Source organism: Megalobrama amblycephala, linkage group LG10 (genome assembly GCF_018812025.1).
Source record: "Megalobrama amblycephala isolate DHTTF-2021 linkage group LG10, ASM1881202v1, whole genome shotgun sequence".
NCBI classification, from domain to species: Eukaryota; Metazoa; Chordata; class Actinopteri; order Cypriniformes; family Xenocyprididae; genus Megalobrama; species Megalobrama amblycephala.
The window spans coordinates 32,938,443-32,960,937 of record NC_063053.1 but is presented as its reverse complement, the minus strand read 5'-3'; the positions used below and the strand labels follow the sequence as shown (position 1 = coordinate 32,960,937).

At 38.3% G+C, this 22,495-nt stretch overlaps 2 protein-coding genes across 12 annotated transcripts in view; both read right to left on the bottom strand.

Annotated features, from left to right (window-relative positions):
• si:ch211-130h14.4 overlaps positions 1–17,899 on the bottom strand; it is a 40,612-nt gene extending 22,713 nt beyond the window's left edge. The window contains exons 1-3 of one of the 11 annotated variants that reach the window (XM_048205796.1): positions 17,331–17,899; positions 16,858–16,959; positions 11,005–11,127 (exon numbers count right to left, since the gene is read on the bottom strand). In XM_048205796.1, the coding sequence (XP_048061753.1) occupies positions 11,005–11,127; positions 16,858–16,944 (210 nt within the window). In that variant the 5' untranslated portion in view covers positions 16,945–16,959; positions 17,331–17,899. Of the gene's footprint in view, positions 1–1,526; positions 1,813–11,004; positions 11,128–16,857; positions 16,980–17,330 lie in introns of those variants that run through there. The other 10 variants (XM_048205797.1, XM_048205792.1, XM_048205791.1 and 7 more) reach the window with 10 other exon arrangements.
• A 120-nt stretch (positions 17,900–18,019) lies between these two features.
• On the bottom strand, positions 18,020–20,312 carry prr18 (proline rich 18). The gene has a single exon (XM_048205805.1). It carries the CDS (start codon positions 19,927–19,929, stop codon positions 19,165–19,167), a length of 765 nt encoding a protein of 254 aa, XP_048061762.1. The 5' UTR covers positions 19,930–20,312; the 3' UTR covers positions 18,020–19,164.
• Between the last annotated feature and the right edge of the window lie 2,183 nt (positions 20,313–22,495).

Below are 22,495 nucleotides of genomic sequence, written 5' to 3'. Positions count from 1 at the left end.
AAACGCAGTGACAAGTGAACTGAATGATTCTCTCTTCTTATGCTGCCGTTGACTAGATTTTATTAACGTTAGCCAACACTAGCAGCCAGAGCCACCATTAGTAACGTTTGCCGTGTGGTCGATGTCCAGTGTTGCTAGCTGAGCTGACATTCATAATCACATTTGGATTTTCTCAGCGTAGAGGTTGAGGGGCACTATTTTCGATGTTCGTAGAGTTGGGCCTAGGTTCTGGGGTAAAAATATCCGCTTGTTAACTCGTGACGTAAGGAACGCCGTTTCTGGGTCCAAGCCCCGGCTAGTTTGACTTGAGAATGCCATCTCCGCGGCCGTTTATGAGCGCTATTTATTCATAATAAACATTTATCATTTTAAAGTTACACGTTTAAAATACTTACAGTCTATACAACAGTCTCCATGGTCACAGCGTCACAGACATTAATATTTTAACGATTTATAAAAGATGAATCACTGTCTGGCCATCTGGGATTTTGGTATGGAGATAAAGGTTATGATTATAATTTTTTTTGTAGTATTACACCACATTATGTCAACCTTTACGCTGAGAAAATCCAAATGTGATTATGAATGTCAGCTCAGCTAGCAACACTGGACATCGACCACACGGCAAACGTTACTAATGGTGGCTCTGGCTGCTAGTGTTGGCTAACGTTAATAAAATCTAGTCAACGGCAGCATAAGAAGAGAGAATCATTCAGTTCACTTGTCACTGCGTTTATGATATTAGTTATCTTACCCAGTAAACGACCTGTTGCTCGCCATTCTCGCTTCTCTTATCTTCTCGGTGGCAGCAGCAGAGGCTGGAAACCGTAGTGGGCGTGGCCAACTTGTCACTTCAATCGAGGGTGACCAATAGAAAAATGCCTTTCATCCTGGTTGGTAGAGACCGCCCACTGAGCTACAGCTTCACGTGAAAACAAAACTTTTCAATTCGCAAAACTTTTCAATTCGCAAAACTTTTCAACTTGCAAAACTTTTCAGCTTGCAAACCTATTCACCTCGCAAGCAAAATATTTTGACCCGCAAAAAAGACAGCAGAAAAGAGAGCAAAATGTGTGGGTTTGGGATGAAAAGTTCTCGAAGTGCACAAGGAAAAATAAAGGTTTTCAAAGATTTACACGCACTGCAAATAATTCTGTTATCAACTTCTTTATTTTTGAGCCTTAAGAAGACTTTTTTTGCAATATATATATTTTTTTAATTACAAAATAATTAGTTTTACTCTCAAACACAATATGTTTGTTTGAATAAAAAAGACACAAAAGAAACTCCATACAGAACAGCCATAAATCGGCTGTGTAAAGATGCCTTTACAGTGCTATGAATTGATCTCACTAGTGTTCACTGGGAAGGAAAGTAGTCTGTGTATTTGCAGGTTTTGTGTGTCATCTGAGGCCAAAGTTTGGCCACGTACACACTGTAAGTTTCAGGAGTGACAATCGCATTTAAATGCGGGAGTGAATCCCCTAAATTATCTTTAAGTTATGTGTGTACGGAATAGGACTCACTCTCGAAAATGCGATGATTGACAGCTTGGAAACCATATCGACGTTCTGGCGTCTCTCGTGTTTGGTATCCCTTATCGTGACCAAAGTAATATTTAAAGTGACAAAACACTCGTTATTTTCAGCAATTTAACTAAACACACTAACACAGTCGACGGAGGCGTCGTGTTTTGTTTAACTGTTGCTTGTATTAGCCAGTTTCACACAGCGCGCGGCACTCATTCTGTGTTGCCATGGTCACTCATAAGCTTTTTAGGCTTGTTGTTTAAGCTCCTCTCATAAAGCAAACGTGTTTATGGAGTTATTAAAGTGAGCAGACATGAATTACGATTTTCAGCATAAAGCATTTGGATAGGTTGTGCTTTCCCTGTGATTCGCCGCGCATACACACGTTACATCGGTGCATGTCATTAACAACTAGTTATTCAGTTCGTTTCCGTATGCTACACACTGCATTGAATTTCTGTAAATGCAGTTGTCAATACCTGTATTTTTCGGGAGTTAATACGGTTGCAGAATGCGGTGTCACTCCCGTATTTTAATGAACTGTGTGTACAGAACGCGATTAAGCACTAAAAGGTGAACTGACAACTAAATTTAGCTGCAGTGTGTAGCCTTTGTGGCCTCTAAATTTAACAGAAGTGAATATTTGATTTTGGCATGGAAGCATAGACGTTGGAACAGGGGGGGCGGCCATATATATATATTAATTAAACATGATGCCCCGTAGAAATATGTGAGATGTAAAGTTTATTTAATCTGTAAAAGTAAAGCATACATTTAAATTATTGTGACCGATGTGAAGGGGGAGGATAATTTATGCGTGCGTCACGTTTCTTGACAAGAAAGACTTCCGCAAAGGATGCACCTGTGTATCCTCGCTCATGACTCCTCAGGAAGCCTCCTCACTCCTCGTTCCTCGCCTCCTCGTGGTGCAATTAGAGAACTGAGATGTCCTTCAAAATGGATGAGCTTGATCAGTTTCCGGGTCATAGGATAGAGGACGGAGGAGCGAGGAAACGAGGAGGGATAGCCTATTGAGAAGCACCCCGTATGTCTCAATCAGCTCCCTAGTTCAGTAGTCAGGGAATCAGCTACATTCACTTGCATGATATACTGATTCACGACCTAGGGAACTAGGGAGCTGATTGAGACGCAGGGTTAGTTTGATCCGCAGGCAGCAGGGGCTGGCGCAAAATGCGGCATCGGCATCTCGCAGCGGCACTTCCGGCGGCATCTCCAGCGGCCAGGGACTTCTTCGGCAGCTCTCCCTACAGCGGCATCTCCAGCGGCCGCGGCATCGGCATCTCATAGCGGCACTTCCGGCGGCATCTCATAGCGGCACTTCCGGCGGCATCTCCAGCGGCCAGTGACTTCTTCGGCAGCTGTCGCTTGAGCGGCATCTCCAGCGGCCGCGGCATTGGCATCTCATAGCGGCACTTCCGGCGGCATCTCCAGCGGCCAGTGACTTCTTCGGCAGCTGTCGCTAGAGCGGCATCTCCAGCGGCCGCGGCATCGGCATCTAGAGCAGCCAGGGACTTTATTCGGCAGCACCTGCCGCTGGCCATTATAATTCAATGTTGTTTTTTGTTTTATTTTAAAAACTACATTTAATCAAAATAACATAATATACCAGAAGACTATCATTTGTAAGCATTTATCACAAATTTTGTTAATAACGTTCTGATGCTCCACTACATAAGAGAAAGTAAATCACATGCTTTGATAAAATAAAATTGCAATGTTATCCATTGCTTTGAAATGCACATGAATATAAACTGATATTTATACAGAAATTAATTTCTGATAGACTCAAGACTTGAGATGCCGCAATTTCAGCTGCACAAAGCTGAAATTGCGGCATCTCGTAGCGGCATTTCAGGTGGCATCTCCAGCAGCCACGGATATTCTTCTAATTTTAAAAAGCTACATTGCAACAAAATAGCATTATATATCACAGGACTGTCATTTATCATTAATTTTTGTTAATATATAGGCCTTTTCTGACGCTGCAGTTGCTATCAGAGCACGCTGAAATTACTGCGTGTGTATATGAGTCATTCTACGAAACGGGTGCTATTTGGGTCAGCAACGTTTGATCAGATGCATAAGGCACAAAAAAATGTCCCAAAGTCTGTTTCCAAAGCTTAAAGTTATTAATTCAAGTGTTCTTTTTAACATGATATATGATCAAATGTTTTTTTTTTTTTTGAAGATTAGCATACTATTTTTAATCATTTTTCATTATTACATAGCCAATTTCACATGTCCGTGTTAACCAACATGACACTTGCATCTAAAGTATCACCAAATAAGTTATATATTTTTTTTCAAACATATACTATTTTCAGGATTATATTTGTACGGAAGCCCTAAACGGCCATGGATTACTTTTTTTTTCTATCTTGTTTTCTCGTGATCACGACTTATTTTCTCGTGATCTCGAGATAACAAAAGTTGTTTTCTCGTGATCACGACTTAATTTTCTCGTGATCTCACGATAACAAAAGTTGTTTTCTCGTGATCACGACTTAATATTTTCTCGTGATCTCGAGATAACAAAAGTTGTTTTCTCGTGATCACGACTTAATCTCTGCTCTACATTACACAAATGTGCCAACAGGTGGCAGTATATTACCAAATATAACTGGTGATGCGCTGTAAATATCCACTTTACTGTATTAGTTCATATTGGCTCAGATTGTACGAGTTTCGGACAGAGATAGTTTTTTTCTGATCGCTTTATTTTGCGCAGTATTGTGTGCCTTAAGCGATTAACTCTACTGTTAAATGACTGATTATAATTATTTTGCTTGAAAGTGTATCTGTTATCGTTCTGACTAGTTGCATGACTCACCACAGTTTCTTGACCGCAATAGTTCGATGTGATACTAAACTTATTGTTTATTAAAACTAATTTTGATGTCACTGTATAGTATTCTGTTTGAACTTCATTGTGTATCTTTAAGACGCTATTTTAATCATCGCAGTTTCAGTGTTCGTTTACCTAAATATGTCACAATGTATATGGATAAGAAATGTGATTTATAGCCTATGTCATTTAATTCAGTGATAGTGTGTAACCTATTGTATTTTCTACATTTCTTTGTAGAAAACATACACATAAACACGCTTCTCAAACAGGAAATCTGGAGTATTGCACCCCTTTTTAATGGAAGATAGGAGGAAGACAGTTTAAAGCACATATCGTCACAGCCCCTACATGACGAATAAAAATAACATACACATTATGTAATATATATATATTACATAATGTGTATGTTATTTTTATTCGTCATGTATGTATATATATATATATATATATATATATATATATATATATATATATATATTAAATGAGTATGGAAAATAAAGTTGGTTTAATCTAAAAGTTTTTAGAATTATAGAATAATCTGGCATCTTTCTGAAGGCACTCTGCCTGCGCTTGAGATGCTCTGTTGAATATTAGCTATGTAAATTACACAAACAATATGTTAAGCGTACATTTAGTGAACAGTGATTAAATAGCCTATATGTATTTATTTATTGTAAACTTTATTATTAAATGAAGTAAACATTTAGCTGAAATATCCACAATAAGAGCGCATGATTTATCCCTCGATCAGATGCGCGTCAAAGTTGTGTTCGTTACTATAGCAACAGTAGAATCCGGGTACAGTGTTTCAGAATCAATCATTGTAAAAAGAACTTTTAATAAGTCGTGATCACGACAAAACAACTTTTGTTATCTCGAGATCATGAGAAAATTAAGTCGTGATCACGAGAAAACAAATTTTGTTATCTCGAGATCACGAGAAAAATAAGTCGTGATCACGAGAAAACAACTTTTGTTATCTCGAGATCACGAGAAAATAAGTCGTGATCACGAGAAAACAACTTTTGTTATCTCGAGATCACGAGAAAATAAGTCGTGATCACGAGAAAACAAGATAGAAAAAAAATTGTAATCCATGGCCGTTTAGGGCTTCCGTAATATTTGTGTCCCTGTTTACACAAAATATATTTATTCACAATAAACCTTATTTTTTTGGTAAATATTTTATGATTTGTGCACGTCCCTCAGTTTGACTTACCACCCCGTCACACTAACTTGTTTTATCTATAAATAATGCTCTGTTCCTTTAAATGACATCACAAAGCCTAAGTGACATCATTTGAGCCTTATAGCCACCAAGAACAAAAGAAGGCAACTATGCACATTTTTTTTACATTGTTTATTTGTTGCTTTTTCATGTTAGGCAGGGCCCGTCAAGCTTAAACTTACCACCCCGGTGGTGGTAAATTTCATCCCAAAATGTCCCCTGATAAAAATCATATTCTGGGGGGGTAAAACTTTTTTTTTTAGCAGGTTTCCTTTGGTAAAATTTACATTCCAAGGGCTAAATATCATGTTATTTGGGCTCGCTTCAACCCGCGGACATGAAAAACAACCCACGGCAACAGTGTAAAAGTAGCCTAGCCCAATTTCGCAGGAAAAATGCAGACTTGGCAACAATGTTTGGTTCATTAATTCACTCATTCACTCACTCACACACTTTTTACTCAATTTGAAGGTATCTCCCCTCCCCCAGTTTTTAAAGTTTAAAACCAGCAGATCATATAGAGAAACACTTCGTCCATTCCACCCCGTCACATCAGTTACCACCCCGTTACAGGGTCATTTTGTTAAAGGTTTTTGGAAAGAAAATGAAATATTACATAAATTAACGTTGAATGATGTTCTTGTTGTGTGGACTGATCAGATAAATGTAACTTTATTTGTATTTTTTAAGTACAAACAATGAGGCCATTGAAAGGTCAAAAGGTCAATTTCAAGATTAAAAGTCTAAAAATAAGAAATATATATGAAATTACAGACTTTCTACTGATGGTTTCCAAAAAAAGGGACATTTTTCTATTATTAGGAAAACATTAGATTTTAAAAATCTGTTTCTTGTTTTACTATTCCAATGGACAAAGCTGAAATTGCTGAAATTGCGGCATCTGCAGCCATGGACTTTCTCTGGCAGCTGTCGCTGTTTGTGGCACCTGCCGCTAATTCGGTGTAATATTTTCACTTTAAAACTACGTTTGAAGAAATTAATATTAAGCTGCTATATACACAGGACTGTCATTACATTATATAGCTACCATAAGTCATATACACACGCAGTAATTTCAGCGTGCTCTGATAGCAACTGCAGCATCAGAAAAGGCCTACATAACAAAATTAATGATAAATGCTTACAAATGACAGTCCTGTGATATATAATGCTATTTTGTTGCAATGTAGCCTTTTAAAATTAGAAGAATATCCGTGGCTGCTGGAGATGCCACCTGAAATGCCGCAATTTCAGCTTTGTGCAGCATAGTCTATCAGAAATTAATTTCTGTATTAACAAAATATCAGTTTATATTCATGTGCATTTCAAAGCAATGGATAACACTGCAGTTTTATTTTATCAAAACATGTGATTTACTTTCTCTTATGTAGTGGAGCATCAGAACGTTATTAACAAAATTTGTGATAAATGCTTACAAATGATAGTCTTCTGTTATATTATGTTATTTTGATTAAATGTAGTTTTTAAAATAAAACAAAAAACAACATTGAATTATAATGGCCAGCGGCAGGTGCTGCCGAATAAAGTCCCTGGCTGCTCTAGATGCCGATGCCGCTCTAGCGACAGCTGCCGAAGAAGTCACTGGCCGCTGGAGATGCCGCCGGAAGTGCCGCTATGAGATGCCAATGCCGCGGCCGCTGGAGATGCCGCTCAAGCGACAGCTGCCGAAGAAGTCCCTGGCCGCTGGAGATGCCGCCGGAAGTGCCGCTGCCGCATTTTGCGCCAGCCCTCTCTCTCCGCAGGGTTAGTTTGATCCGCGGTTTGCAGAAGTAGCAATGGCATCGACCGATTTTTGCAGGTTGTGCAAAAAAACATGAAAGTGATCGGTATTTACACCCACTCGAGCAATTTGTTTGCTAACTAAAGAAGTCATTCAGCATCGTCGAGAGTTTAAAAGGCGACTCTGATACTGTTCTGGTTCAGTGTAAATGAACGCGGAATATAGCCACCCTAAACTACGTCATTGTCATGACAACCAAAAAGAATCCCAGTCAGCTCAGGCGGCGCGAGATTCAAGAAGCAGGGAGACGAAACATATCCACCTGTTTCCGCGGGCCGCTACTGTAAAAGAGAACGTGGGTACAACTTCCGGTGAGGCGGCGGAAGTAGCATACCAATGGTATTTAGTGTGCTAATTAGCAAAGAGGCTAAGTGTTTTTTGGATCATTGTTTACTTTGCAAAGTTGCAAATCTTTATGAGAGATGTCGTTACGGCGCTCAGGGACAACATTTCAGTTTAGTACATTTATTAGTTAATAATATCACAATACAATAAACAGTTTTCGTGCCCTTAATTGCCCTTTACTTTACTGACCTTCCACAAAAGTGCTGCTGCATGACTAGAGCATCCTGACCCTGTAATACTTGAACAACCCGCTGTCAGTACTTCACCTGTCACTGATGCACCAAAGCCGTATGATGTGATATTTACTAACGTATCGTGCGTGCCAGAGCCAGTCGCGTTTCCACTGTCATATATGCGATGCTAAAGGCTACTGATGTTAACCATTGCGATAAATATACACGTTTATGGAAAATATCAGAGACTGCTAGAGGAACGAAGACAATTCTTATATGATTATAATCGTGTATTTATTTAGTTTAATGTTTTATCTGTCTCTTCCCTGCGCCTGTTGATTCCTGACAAATGCATATCTTTCACAGATTCACACACTCCGGTTAACTCGTATAACTCATAACTCCTGTTGCCTTCTCATGAGCTCCCTCTGTTGCTCTGGCTGAAAGGATCAGGATAGATAGACGGAGAGATCGCGCAAACATCCTCGGATAGCAATCATCGCATTTTAGAGGAAAATAAATAGAAATGCTCAGAAAAGTGACGTAAACGTATGCTATCAATATATTTCTAAATGTGTAAGCCTTTGGATTTAAAAGCCTTAGTGCAGTTGTTTTGTGCATTCTCGTGATCGTAAATAAATGGAAGCAGGCGCAACTGAATAGGTCTGTTAGATTTAGCATGATTGATCTGCACTCCTGACATAAATTAATACTATTAATGTAACATTTTTTTATTGTAAAACATTGTACAAATATTGATGCTGGAATCTTAAATCTTTAAGTAAAAAACAAATGTTCGCAAGTTTGGATCGTTAAAACTTGAATGACTGTCAAATGTTGAATGAATGAGTGTCACGTCCAGCTTGTTTACTTCGAACCGGAAGACGCTCCCACGTTTGACGCAAGGCCTCATGGGGCGTAGGAAACTTGTGGATAGAGCAAATAATAAAAATATTGTCTACCATCAAGGGGCATTGAAGTAAAAGAGTCCTGTACTCACATCGTGAAGCAAACCACCAAAAGAGAATCGTCGTGTGTCATCAATCGTTGTTTGTAATCTTCCTATGAAGAGACTGTCGGATCAACGCTCTGCTACATTTCTCTCAGATAAGGTAAAGTTAAATGCTTAACACAATCGGCGTCAGTGTGATTGTGCATTGTTATTTTGGAGTGACGGGTAGATCAGAAGCTGCTTGCCGTCGCTTCTCTATCGTCATCGTGTTATACCCACCAATAGCGAGCAAGGTGGAAAAGCCAGTCTGTGATTGGTTCCCGCAAAAGTGTAACAGCGCAGCAGAAATGAATGCACGGGTTTCCAGACTGAGTTGCCGAGCGAAATCAAATCGCCAGCAGATCAGGCTGGGTTTACCCAGACTAGGAATTATGCGTTTCTCTGGCAACAGTATCAACGCCTAAATGAATCTGCCGCAGTCAGGTGGTACAGCGGTCATGAGCTCTCAGAAAATTCCCAGCTTACAAGTTGTAATTACAAGCTTTACGAGGACGTGAACGCTTTTTACAAGTTGAAATAATTACGATGATTACGATATGGCGTAAAGGCAATATATATATATATATATATATATATATATATATATATATATATATATATATATATATACAGTAGCATGAAAAAGTATGTGAACCCCTTGCAGAATCTGTGAAAATGAGAATTATTTTAAATAAAAAAATTAAAATAAAATAATTGAGGGATAATAAAAAATGCATGTTATTTTTTGTTTAGTACTGTCCTGAGTAAGATATTTTACATAAAAGATGTTTGCATTTAGTTCACAAGACAAAACAATAGCTGAATTTATTAAAATAACCCCATTCATAAATAGGCCTATGTAAACCATTGATTCTCAATACTGTGTGTGGTTACCTGATGATCTACGACTGTTTTTATGTTTTGTGATGGTTGTTCATGAGTCTCTTGTTTGTCCTGAGCAGTTAAACTGAGCTCTGTTCTTCAGAAAATTCCTCCAGGTCCTGCAGATTCATCAGTTTTCAAGCATTTTTGCATATTTGAACCCTTTCCAGCAGTGGCTGTATGATTTTGAGATTCATCTTTTCACATTGAGGACAACTTGGACTCAAACTCAACTATTAAAAAAGGTTCAAACATTCACTGATGCTCCAGAAGGAAACACGATGCATTAAGAGCCGAGGGGTGAAAACTTTTGAATTCAAATATCAAGGTAAATTGTACTTAATTTTTCTGCTGGGAAACATACAAGTATCTTCTGTTGGTTCTGAAGGGCAGTACTAAATGAAAAACAATGATATTTAAACAAAATAAGAAAAATTGTGACATCTTCATCCTGTTCAAAAGTTTTCACACCCGACTCTTAATGCATTGTGTTTCCTTCTGGAGCATCAGTGATTGTTTGAACCTTTTTTAATAGTTGTGTTTGAGTCCGTCAGTTGTCTTCAGTATGAAAACACAGATCTCAAAATCCTACAGTCACTGCTGGAAAGGGTTCAAATATGCAAAAAATGCTGGAAAACTTATGAATCAGCAGGAGCTGGAGGATTTTTCTAAAGAGAAAAGACCTCAGTTTAACTGCTCAGGACAAACAAGAGACTCATGAACAACCATCACAAAACAAAAAAACAGTCGTGGATCATCAGGTAACCACACACAGTATTGAGAATCAATGGTTCACATACTTATGAATGGGGTTATTTTAATAAATTCAGCTATTGTTTTGTCTTGTGAAGTAAATGCAAACATCTTTTATGTAACATATCTTACTCAGGACACATAGGTGTCTACATAGGTGAGGTTTCTATGGACTTCACTTTTTGTCTATGGTAATCAGCAAGAAACAGTGACAGTTGACAGTGTCTGCACCTGGGCCTTTGTTCTGGCATGTCTTTCAATCCATCAAGGCATCCTGATTACTAATTGGGTTTATTATGTGCAGCTGCAATTTAATGCCAGTTTAAGCAGTCTGTTTTAGACTTTGAGAGTGATTTGACATGATGTTCTCTCTACATTTCATATGAAGCACATTCTGATGGTCATTTCATTAGGAACAGAATACTGATAGTACCTGATCTAGAAGAGCTTTTCGTTTTCTCTCAAGGACTTGATCAGAATCCACAGCATAAGTAGAAGTCACTGCAATGTGGCTTTGCTGACTCCTCTGCTTCTGACGTTCAGATAGACTGGCTGCCTTTTGAAGAGAAAATCACACTTGGATGACAACACACAACAGCAGCTGTGCTCTTGTCTTCTCTTGTCAGAGATCACAGCACACCAGTGAGTAATTGCATGGGTTTTCCTGAATTTGCCAGTAATCAGTCTCAAATGGTAAAGAAACTAAGCTTGTACGATTGAAGAGCACAAATTACAGTAATAAGCCACAAGATGCTGTTTGTAACAGTGATTTTTCCATGGCTAAAGGATGTGGGTCATTCCCATCCAGTACATTTTCATGTCCCTGTCATATAGACCTAACAATATATTGGATAAAATGTTAAACTGCAGTTCAACTGCAGACCACATTAGTTCTTTTACAATTAAGTGAAAATAGGACTGAATTTCACCATTTTGGTTTCGCGCACTAATTTTGTACTTAATAAAAATTATTCAGTAACACTTTATTTTACAGTGTCATTGTTACATGTAGTAACTGTAGTAATAACCTGAAATGATGCATAATTACATGCAATTAACCATAAACCAAACCCTCATCCTAACCCTAACCCTATGGTAAGTACATGTAGTTAATTATTTTTACTCAGTACTTAAATGTATAAGAACATCTAAGTGTACTCAACTGTGCTATTTTGAGACACTATGAATATTAACTAAAATGTGCTTTTAACATACTATCTCTGTATTAAAAATACAAAGTTCTGGCATGAAACTCTAATGGGCAGGCTAATAGGTCCTTTAATTCAACCTGCTCGTAATCACATCATTATCTATAAGACACAGATGATTGGTTCCTGCTGTAATAGTAGCCAATGAGCTTGCGAGCTCAATCTTCAAATACATGAGTAGCTTTTGCCTAGTGCAGCACACTTCCAGTAACCCTCCACCTTCTGCAGCTCCACCTGTATAGATCTGCTACGGGTAATTCATGCACGCTATATTGTACAGCAGCAGCATGTCTTACTTGCTCACAGCAGCGTGTTGTGTATGTATTGGCAGTAGCAAGTCCCGTACCTGCTCTGCAGCAGCAGCAGCAGCAGCGTAGCAGATCTAGTCCGCCAAGACCAAATATATCAACATTGTCATACCCATTACCATGCCAAACTCTCAGAGAGTTGTCATGACAGAAATGTATTAAATTACCACTTGTACACTTGAACCCACTAGAGTATGAAAGATGGGTTAATTTGTACTACAAGTAGTAACTAAATACATTTTTTAAATACAGAGATAATATGTTAAAAGCACATTTTAGTTCATATTCATGCAGGTGTCTCAAAGTAGCACACTTAGATGTTCTTAAGTTTATCTTAAGAAGTACTAAAGAAGAATTTTAAGTTTATTAAGTACGAAATTAGTGCGTGAAAATAGAGCACTTTAAGTACATTATGGAAGTGTTTTTTTTTTTCACCTGGGGTAGCAGATCTATACAGGTGGAGCTGGGGAAGGTGGAGGGTTTCTGGAAGTGTGCTGCACTGCTAAGGCAAATGCTGACCAAGTATTTGAATGTTGAGCAGCGAGCTCATTGGCTACTGATACAGCAGGAACCAATCAGCTGTGCCCTATAGAGAATACTGTGATTGGAAGCAGATTGAGTTAAGGACCTATCAGACGGTGCCATCTAGAGTTTCATGACAGAACTTTGTATTTCATTTATACATTAAAATACACAGAAAGCCAGTAAACTTTTTAGTCTCTGTTCAGCTTCCCAGAAACCCATTTCATAAGGCTGTTATTTGTCAACATCTCAATACACCACTGTCCAGGACAGATTATTCCCTCCTGCTGACACTCACTTCTTATGTAATGCTGGCTTCTTATGATGCTGGGCACTTATTGTTGCACAGCTCTTCCTGTGCACCACTGACTTAGGAATCCTCTGCAAATTATTGGCAGGTACAACACTGGTTAAAGTTTGACATGAACTACATAGTTAGAATTGTTTCAGAGCATACTTGAGTCCTGTGAATTCAGAAACGGGTGGTATGATGTTTTTTATAACATCATTTTTTACAATAATTAAAAACTTTTCCCACCATGTCTTATAACAGTACAGTAGGCTACTGTATAAGAAACAGATGCTAACGAAAAGATCTCCCCAACTTATTTTTTCTTTTTTCTCATGGAAAAGTAGCTGCAAATGTCTACACTAGTCAGGTATTAAATAAGCCAATAAGAATGACATTATGAGACAAATACCAGCATGTTAAGCAAGCATATAAAACACAAAGGGAAGAGCAGACTGTCCGTTTTCTTGTACAGGCACTTCATGAGTTTGTGGCGTCCATATCTGGAAAAGGCCAGGCGAGCTGGCAAACATTCCTTCATTTTACAGGCTCCGCCCATTTAGTAAGTGGATGCTTTGTGATCATTCACAAAGAACATTAGAGGAAGGCAATATTAATCAATTCGTTGCCACAGCAATAAGAGAAGTGTGAAGGGGTACATAGTTATCTTGTCTGTTAAATAAGGAAGTGTCATTGAAGGATGGCTGGAAGTGGGCGCTTTAGCCTGTCGTCTGTGTCAGCCATCATGAATCAAAGCTAGGCAGTTTCACACAGCTGGACAATAGTGCAAATATTGAGAAACTTAACAAATTCTGTTTTGCTTTGATTTCCCTTGCCTAAATGATTCTGTTTTTTTTAATGACTCCGTAAACATTTATACTGTATTTTAAATTATTATTTTCCAGTAATGCCTTATCACAACAAAATGTATAATGTGTAAATGTGTTTAAAGGTTGTCATGCATGAAGAACTCTCACTGTCACTGATTCTCACAAGCCTTTAGTCCAACAGGTCATGGTGAAAGTAATAACTTGTTGTTCAATAAATGAGTTGGATTAAAGGGTTAGTTCACCCGAAAATGAAAATGATGCCATTAATTACTCACACTCATGTCATTCCACATCTTTTTGATGAAATCTGAGATATTTCTGTCCCTCATTTGGCTGCCTTTGCAACTACCACTTTGATGCTTCAAAAAGATCATAAACAGATCAGAAAACTAATCCATATGAATTGAGCAGTTTAGTCCAAATTTTCTGAAGAGACATGGTCGCTTTTTATGAGGAAAAAATTTAATTTAGGCTTTTATTCGCATGTAAACATTGATCAGCGAACATAAACAGAAGTTCAATCAAACATGAATAACGCACAAGAACAAACTTCTTGCGGAAGCTCAAACGTGCTGTGTAACGCATAAGAATGAACGTCATTTGTTATGCAGCACATTTCAGCTTCCGAAAATTTGGACTAAACAGCATGATTAGTTTTCCAATCTCTTTATGAATTTTTTGAAGTGTCAAAGTGGTAGTTGCAAATGCAGTCAATAGAGGGACAGAAAGCTCTCAGATTTCATCAAAAAGATCTTCATTTGTGTTCCAAAGATGAACTAAATGACATAATTTTCATTTTGGGGTGAACTAACCCTTTGTTTTTCATTTTCATTCATTGTCATGACTTTAGCTTCTCATCAGATCCTCTGTCCAATCAAATGCTCACTAGAATCTGGCACATAGTGGATAGGGATAGGGAACAATTAAGACAGTGTAAATATGCCTTCCCTTGAGGCAAATGAACCGTCACACAAACTGCAGCGCACACAATCTCCTCCGGTCCAGAGACATGATAGCACAGAGCGGATCATATGCGTGAGTCGGTGCAGACCACAAAGCGTATCGGACGCATTTAAATTCTGCACAGAATGCTGTATTTTAAAGTGATTTGGAGGAGATTAGGAGGAAACGGAGGTTTTACCGAGCTCAACGTCTCTGGCCAAGCTGTGATATAAACAAAAAGCTATTGGCTATTTTAAAAAAGAGGAGTATCTGATCGATATGTCCCACCCTGTTTTCCTGTTTCAGTTGAAATTACATCAACACATTGAATAATGCTGCGTGTTCCAGGGCACTTCAGTGGGCTTTTAAGTCAGTGATCTATTTGCATCATTTGGAAGCTTGCATATATAAAAATTAACTTTTTATTGACTTTTTTGCAAGTTGCAAGTTTAGATATCTCACAATTCTGACTATATAACTTGAAGAAATAAAGTCATTATTGTGAGATATAAAAAAATAAGAATTGTAAAATATTGGCCTACAGTAATTGTTGAAGATAATTGCGAGTTTATAACTTTAGTTTACTTTTTTCTTAGAATTGTGATAGAAACTTGCAAATGAGTTAGTATAAGCTCTGAAATGTGAAATAAACTCTCTCTACATATATATAAACTTGCAATACTTGGGGGGAAAAATCTGTATTGTGAGATAAAAAGTATAGCAAAAACAAAGATCCGTATAGTTATGAAAAATGCACGCTCGAAAATCAGTAGGCCTAATGGAAGTGAACTTGGTCCAGAATTCAGTAATTGCTCCAACAGATTCATAATTATTTTTGATTGTCTAAAAGCAAGCTGGAATCAGATTACACCACACGCTGGATGTTCTTGATTCATTATTAAAAACCTACTAATTTTAGCTATTTGCTCAGGAATCAGACTACACTTGCTGGAATGTTTTAGCTGTGTATATTCAGAATATTTTAGTATGATGATCCATGCACATTCAAACTGTTAATAGAAACAAACCTCATGAAAATAATTTCTTTCTGTTGTTTAAAATGTATCTCTTTTCCCGTAGGGCTATAACAAAAAAATATCTCGGTATTTGCAGAGCCCCATCTCACACTATCAGACTCTGAGAAATATGTTGGAAAGGGTCAAACATGCATGCTAGAATGTTCCTTTTCCCCACAATAACAACCTGTAAGGGCCCTGTGATCCAGCGAACTGGGACAGAATGAAAAAAGAACACTTATTATGGTACAAAGAATCTAACAGAATGGGGTAATGAATGTGCTAAGGTTTGTGGAAAGAATAAGGGCCTTTGACTATTGAAAAGGACTTGTGAAGTTGACCTGGGGACTGTGTTGCTAGTTGTAACCAGGGTGACCAATACAGCAGTTGCTCATTTGTACTTTCCCTGTTCTACTATTTTCCATGGATGGGGATGAGGGCACAAAAGAATGGTATTTTTATTAGGTTCAGATGATGCTGATTACAGTTACTTTGAACCCAGCTGGAGAAAGTACACAAATGCAGAAATGTGTGGCTTGATAGTGTATCTACATGATTCCCCCTCTCCATTTTTATTTTGCATTTGTTCTGTAATTGCCACAGACGCACATTCACATAGAGTCCCTAGAAGTCTGAACACCATATTCCACAATGTTTTAATACATGAGATTGGTAATACTTTAGTTTGAGGATCAATTCTCTATATTAACCGGTTGCTTATTTACTTGAATACTATTACATATTGGCTGATTATTACTTATAAAGCACATATTAATGCCTTATTCTCCATGACCATATTCTACATCCCTTATTCCTATCCCATACCTAAACTTAACCACTACAACAACTACCTTACTATTAATAAGCAGTAAATTATGAGGTTATTGAGGCAGAAGTCATAATGAATATGTGCTCCAAGTGTGACCAAGATTTCTAAGTATTTACTCAACATAGAGTAGGCCTATTCTAAAAACTGGTCCATGCCAAAGAAAATATGCTATTAAATATTTCAAAATGTCTGAAATATAGTAAACATTAATAAACATTGTATTCATTTTCTGTCCATTCATAACAAATTAATGGTATATTTAAAAAGAGGAAGCTTTTGCTTTGTCTGGCTCATTTGTATGTTTTAATATAATGCATGCAATATTGTGTATTTCACACATACCTTCTCTGGACACTGTGCTGACTGGTAAGAGTCCAGGATAGGCGGAAGCGAGCTGATATGATGAATCTCTTCGGTTTTCATTTTCATAATCAGACCAGTGAGCTATTAAGATGTAAATAGGCCTATGTAGTTAACAAACAGGACACAATGCTAAGTATCAGAGAACTTAAATATATGATGTGCTGTAAGTTTTCTGTATGTTTCCACCTGCAGTGACCTTCTTGCAGTTCACTGAAATGAGGATAAATGAATTTGTAAAAGTACTAATAGGCCTATTCGATTTTGGCTACCAATTTATATGAAGTCACAATGCATAGCCTATATTAATTGTAAAATTAACAATAGAATGATTTTACATTGGTCAACTACCTATTATTCAGATGTTTGATTACATTTTTGAATTACAGTGGTATTCTCATAATTTAGTCACATAGAAAATGAAATGAACTCATCTAGAAATAAAAAAGACTTACCAGTTTAGCAATAAAAATCTGCCCTCTGAAGCCTTTGATTATACTAACAATCAACTAGTAGCCTATAGGTTTCCTGACAATTTGAAGAATCACTCCACAAGCTAAACAGCTTTTCTAACGACAACAACTACACAGTGTGTTACTGTAATGACTATATATTTTATATAACCTACGTAGTTTCAACCCTGTCAACGAAGAAATTTTCTAAATGACTAAGTATTTTTCGCTGTAGCATCAAACTCGTCTCCACAGTAAGAGCTCACAGCGAAGTGTGCTGAGTTTCAGGTCTGATCTGTGTTTAAGGGGTCGTTGCCATAGCGCGAGCTTACACAACCTCAGTCCTTTCGATACCTTATAGCCCATTCATTTCACTTTGTTCATTGTAGCCCTGTTGTGCTCACGTTTTACCCAATTATCAAAGAAATATTTGTAAGAAATCCCCCTTGTTAGATTTTAGCAAAAAAAAAAAAGGATGCGCGACCTTCTTTTCACATTAACAAAATGTATGCTAGCTATGATATGTTGTTTTCCATAGGCTATTTTAAAATTCATCATGTTTTAAAGATGTATACAACACTAGAGACGATTCTGTAGGCCTACTGCAGAACCAATATAACTAATAATTCATATTTATGTGCCTACCAGCTGTTCACATTTGATCATTCAAATAGGCTAATAAGAAAAAAACATGTCTTTTCGATTTTATTATCAGAACCTTTAAAAATGACTTGGAACAACACATGGCATATAAACACATTGCAAAATAAATACTGTACACGGCTGGTTCGTCGATCAAACAGTCCTTCAGTTCATATTACACACATACTTGAACAAGTCTCAGATATTAGGTGTCTCTTCTAAGGCTCCCAGACAGTGTCGCCTTTGACAGCTATTGTTTTCTGGCACAAAGGAAGGACCGTGGCCTCTGGATGCATTTCACTGGTCGTCATTCGCTTCATTTTCCCCATTAATTGTCCACATTATTTCCACAGTTTAAATCAAGCATCTGTCATTCAGCCCATCAAAGTGAAAACAATAGCAATGTGCAAAAAACACTACTGTTTTCCAGTCAATGTGTAAAGGTAACCTGCAAAAATTCTCTGAGTGATCAGCAATACTGTACATTTCAATGCAGAAAACATTCCCGTCAGTCCATTAAGAAAGCTGCGTGCGTGTGTGTCTGTGTGTAGGACGCGTTCTTGCGTTCATTCTGCGCTGTTTATTGTTGCTTTATGTGCACTGCGTCATATGGACGTTTTTGCGCAATCACGTTTAAGTGGAGTTGAAAATAAAAAAGGCCTATGCATTCTGTTCCATTCCAATAATTTAGTGGAGCGTAGGCTATATGAACCCAAGTACGTGTCCTGACGCCTTTTTGCATTACACCTTCTCCATTTTAATTTTTGGTCTATGTAAACATTGCAACGCATTTGATTTTTTTTTCAGCGACTTCCATATGTGCCAAATTTTAAGACACCCAGGCCCAGTCACGTTAAAAATAGTCCATTGTTGCGCTTTTTTTTTTTTTTTTTTTTAGCAAGAAGGCGCCCCGTGCGCGCGCCTACCTTCGTTCTCTTTGCGCTGTTTTTAATTGTTGCTCTATGTACACATGCGTCAAACGGTCATGAGCCTTGCAATTAATACTAGTTCAACTTTTACAAAACGCGTCTCTTCAATACCATTGCGCTCCGTCCTGCTGTTTTTCAACGCGAGAACGTGTCCTCTGTGAATGACCCTTAGAGAACATTATTTCTAAAAGCAAATTAGGTGACTTTTGTGTTTGACACAACTCATGGACTGTAGTCTTCACAGTGGAATGAAGTAGCTGAGGTCATCAACTTTTAAGATGAGGCAAAGATGACAGTTTATCAACTTTCCCAAAAGCAGCAGCACTTTCCACACCTTTGAGCCACTCTTTACATTTCCTCATGACAGTCTCGTCCACGTCTCCATCCTCCTCCTCATACTCAACATCATCATATTTGTACTGATCATTGAGGAGGGAGATCTTCACAATGGTGCTAATGTCATTGGAACTGTCCAGTTTGGCAACAGGTCCGGAGCTCTTATTGTTAGAGCTGCCCTGAGCTCTCTTGGATGGGAAAACCCGCCGGTGTCTTAAGTCCGCGGACGCGCAGCACTTCTGTTGCTTGGCCATCATCTGCTTTTCCAGGTTGCGCTTTTGGATGACCAGGATGGCTTCGGGGGTCAGGCTGAGGGAGAAGTGGATCTCTTGCTCGCCTTCTTCTTTTGCTAGAGAGGTCCTGGAGGCATATTTATGGCTGGACTCTCCAGAACTGGACCGTGGGACGCTTTCGCATGAGGTAGCCAAGGGTTTGGGGACGCTCAACCATGAATGTTTGCTGTCCGTCTCGGGATCTGGAGGGACTCTGGTCGGCTTACTTCGTCCTAGCTGCTTTAAATTGGCCGATGGCCACGATGTGGATATTTTGTCTTTCTCCGATTCCTTGTCGTCTCCTGTCCTTTGACTGTACGTGGGCTGAGGAGGTGCGACATTGTCCCTGCTCTTCTTTCTCCTGAACAGCTCCTTTCTTGGCGATGATATCCGTGAGTGCAGGTTTATCGGCGGAAAAGGCATTTTGAACGCAATCGATGCGCAAAACAATCAAGAAATCTGTGCGTGAATGATGGGAGAAATGCGTCCATTCGCCTCGGTCCACCGGATCTTTGGCTATTAGACGCAGTAGTCCATTGCACTCCACATTCGCTTCTAGACTGACAAGGGGCGGGGCATCCGCGGGCTTTATAGCGTGTCAGGCGGAAGGGGCGTGGTTACATCATAAAGGTTAAAACAACAAAGCCATGCTTACACAAGTGTCTGTATGAATGTATCTTATAAAGGAGGTTTATTGCATTACACAATACAAATTAATACAGCCAAATGTCTTGTGTAACCACTGGTGTAGTTCATTCATGACATTAATCATTTTCATATCACCTTAAAGGATTAGTTCACTTTTCAAATGAAAATTAGCCCAAGCTTTACTCACCTTCAAGCCATCCTAGGTGTATATGACTTTCTTCTTTCTGATGAACACAATCAGAGATGTATTAAGTATCCAGACGCATCCGAGCTTTATAATGGCAGGGGTCATGAGTTTGAGCTGAGGAAAGTGCTTCCATTCACATCCATCCATCAAAAATGCATACTCCACACAGCTCAGGGGGATTAAAAAAGGTATTTTTAAGGCATTTGTGTAAAAAAAAAAAAAAACAAACAAAAAAAAACATATTTGACAAGTTAGACCACCAGACCGCCTTCCGTATTCAGCGTACGAAGAAAGTGTAAAACTTTTGCAGTTCAAAAAGCGTCCTACGCCTTCCCTATTCAGCTTACGGAAAAAGTGTAACAGATGCGACGCCAGTTTACACTTTCTTCGTAAGTTGAATATGGAAGGCGGTCTGGCAGAAGCTAGACATTTTACTTCATAACTCATAAATATGGATATTTCTCTTACACAAATGCATTATTTTGCTTCAGAAGGCCTTTATTAACCCCCCGGAGCCGTGTGGAGTACGTTTACGATGGATGGAGGCACTTTCTTCAGCTCAAACTCGCTGGTATCACTCACTGCCATTATAAAGCTTGTATGCGTCAGGATATTTATTAAAATATCTCTGATTATGTTCATCAGAAAGAAGAGTCATATACACCTATAGGATGGCTTGAGGGTGAGTAAAGCTTGAGGTAATTTTAATTTAAAAGTGAAGTAATCCTTTAAGGCAGCTTTTGTCTTATTTTTTTATCTTGCTTTATTTAAAAACAACTATCACTTACTAACCTTTTCAGTGTAAAGTTATATATCCAATTTTACAACAGTGACAACATATAACGAATAAGAAAATAATTGATATAACCTTTATTTATTTTTTGGGGCGGTAATCAGCAGTGAATGCTGTCGATTGATTTGAATCCTGAATATGTCCAAATAGTTTTGTGGACACTGAATATCTGTACATTCTTTTTCTTTTTAAAATAACAGATTTGAAACAGCAATGTATTGGAATGCAGCTATCAGCTTCATAACACAGATCCAACCAACGGTACTTTTTTGCAGACTGTCAATATTTTCTCCTTGGTGACCTTGGCATAGCACAGAGGAAGTTAAAGACAAGCAGCCTCCATCGTTATTGATCCATCGCCCTCTTTCCAGCTATTTGTAATTTCACAGTGACAGATGTTCTGTCACCCAGCCACTGAGAAGTGTTTCAGCCCCAGTGAAATGAGGAAAAAAATCAATAGGCTTATCCTTACTGTTAAGCAGCACACAAAGACACATGTTTATTTTCACAAACAACGTCCATAGATTGCCTTCAGAATTAAATCATAGAGATTAACAGTGAAAAAAAAGCTCGTTAATAACTTCAAAATGATGCGAAGTGAAAACCGAGGGTTTTGACAAAATATACGATTCAATGCCTATAATAAAACAATGTTACAGATGAGTTTGCAACCTGATGTGCTGACAGATGTAGAATGTTCTGAGAGCTGATATCATATATGCACTGAAAGATTTACATCAGATATATGTACACTATCAGACGCACAGCCGGCATATTCTCACTTAATATTAAAGCATTCTTAGAGTTTTTTGGAGTGTAAAATCTAAAGCATCTTTTCAGCCATAAGCTGGAGGGTCCACCAACAGTTGTACCCACAGTCTAACCACGGTAATTACTGACACGTGATCAGCATTGTGAATAGAAGTGTGCTGTGGAGGAGGGATGCTCAAGAAAACAGAGCACTCCCACAGTTGTCATGGAAACCGCATCAGTCTCCTTGCTTAGGCAGTCTAAAAACAGACCAGCCACTCTAGGTTATTAGGTCATGTTAAGAACGTGATGCTCGGAGGTAAGGAACAAACCTCTATCTGAGCATGCAAGAGACAATCATAAGGGTTTATTAAACAAAAACCTAGATTAAGCACAAAAAAAAAATAAAGGGGTGGGGGGGTCGACTCCTGGAATCCCATCAGCTCATCTCCTGAGATTCAGTGTGTTGAGACAGCTGTCTCTGTTGCCCCGGGCTCAGACAACCAACATTATGTACATCATTATTCTGAACACATCAGTCAGAAGATTAGAACATACGACACATTAACTCTCTGTGCAGCACACAAATAAATTCCCAAACAACGAACAAA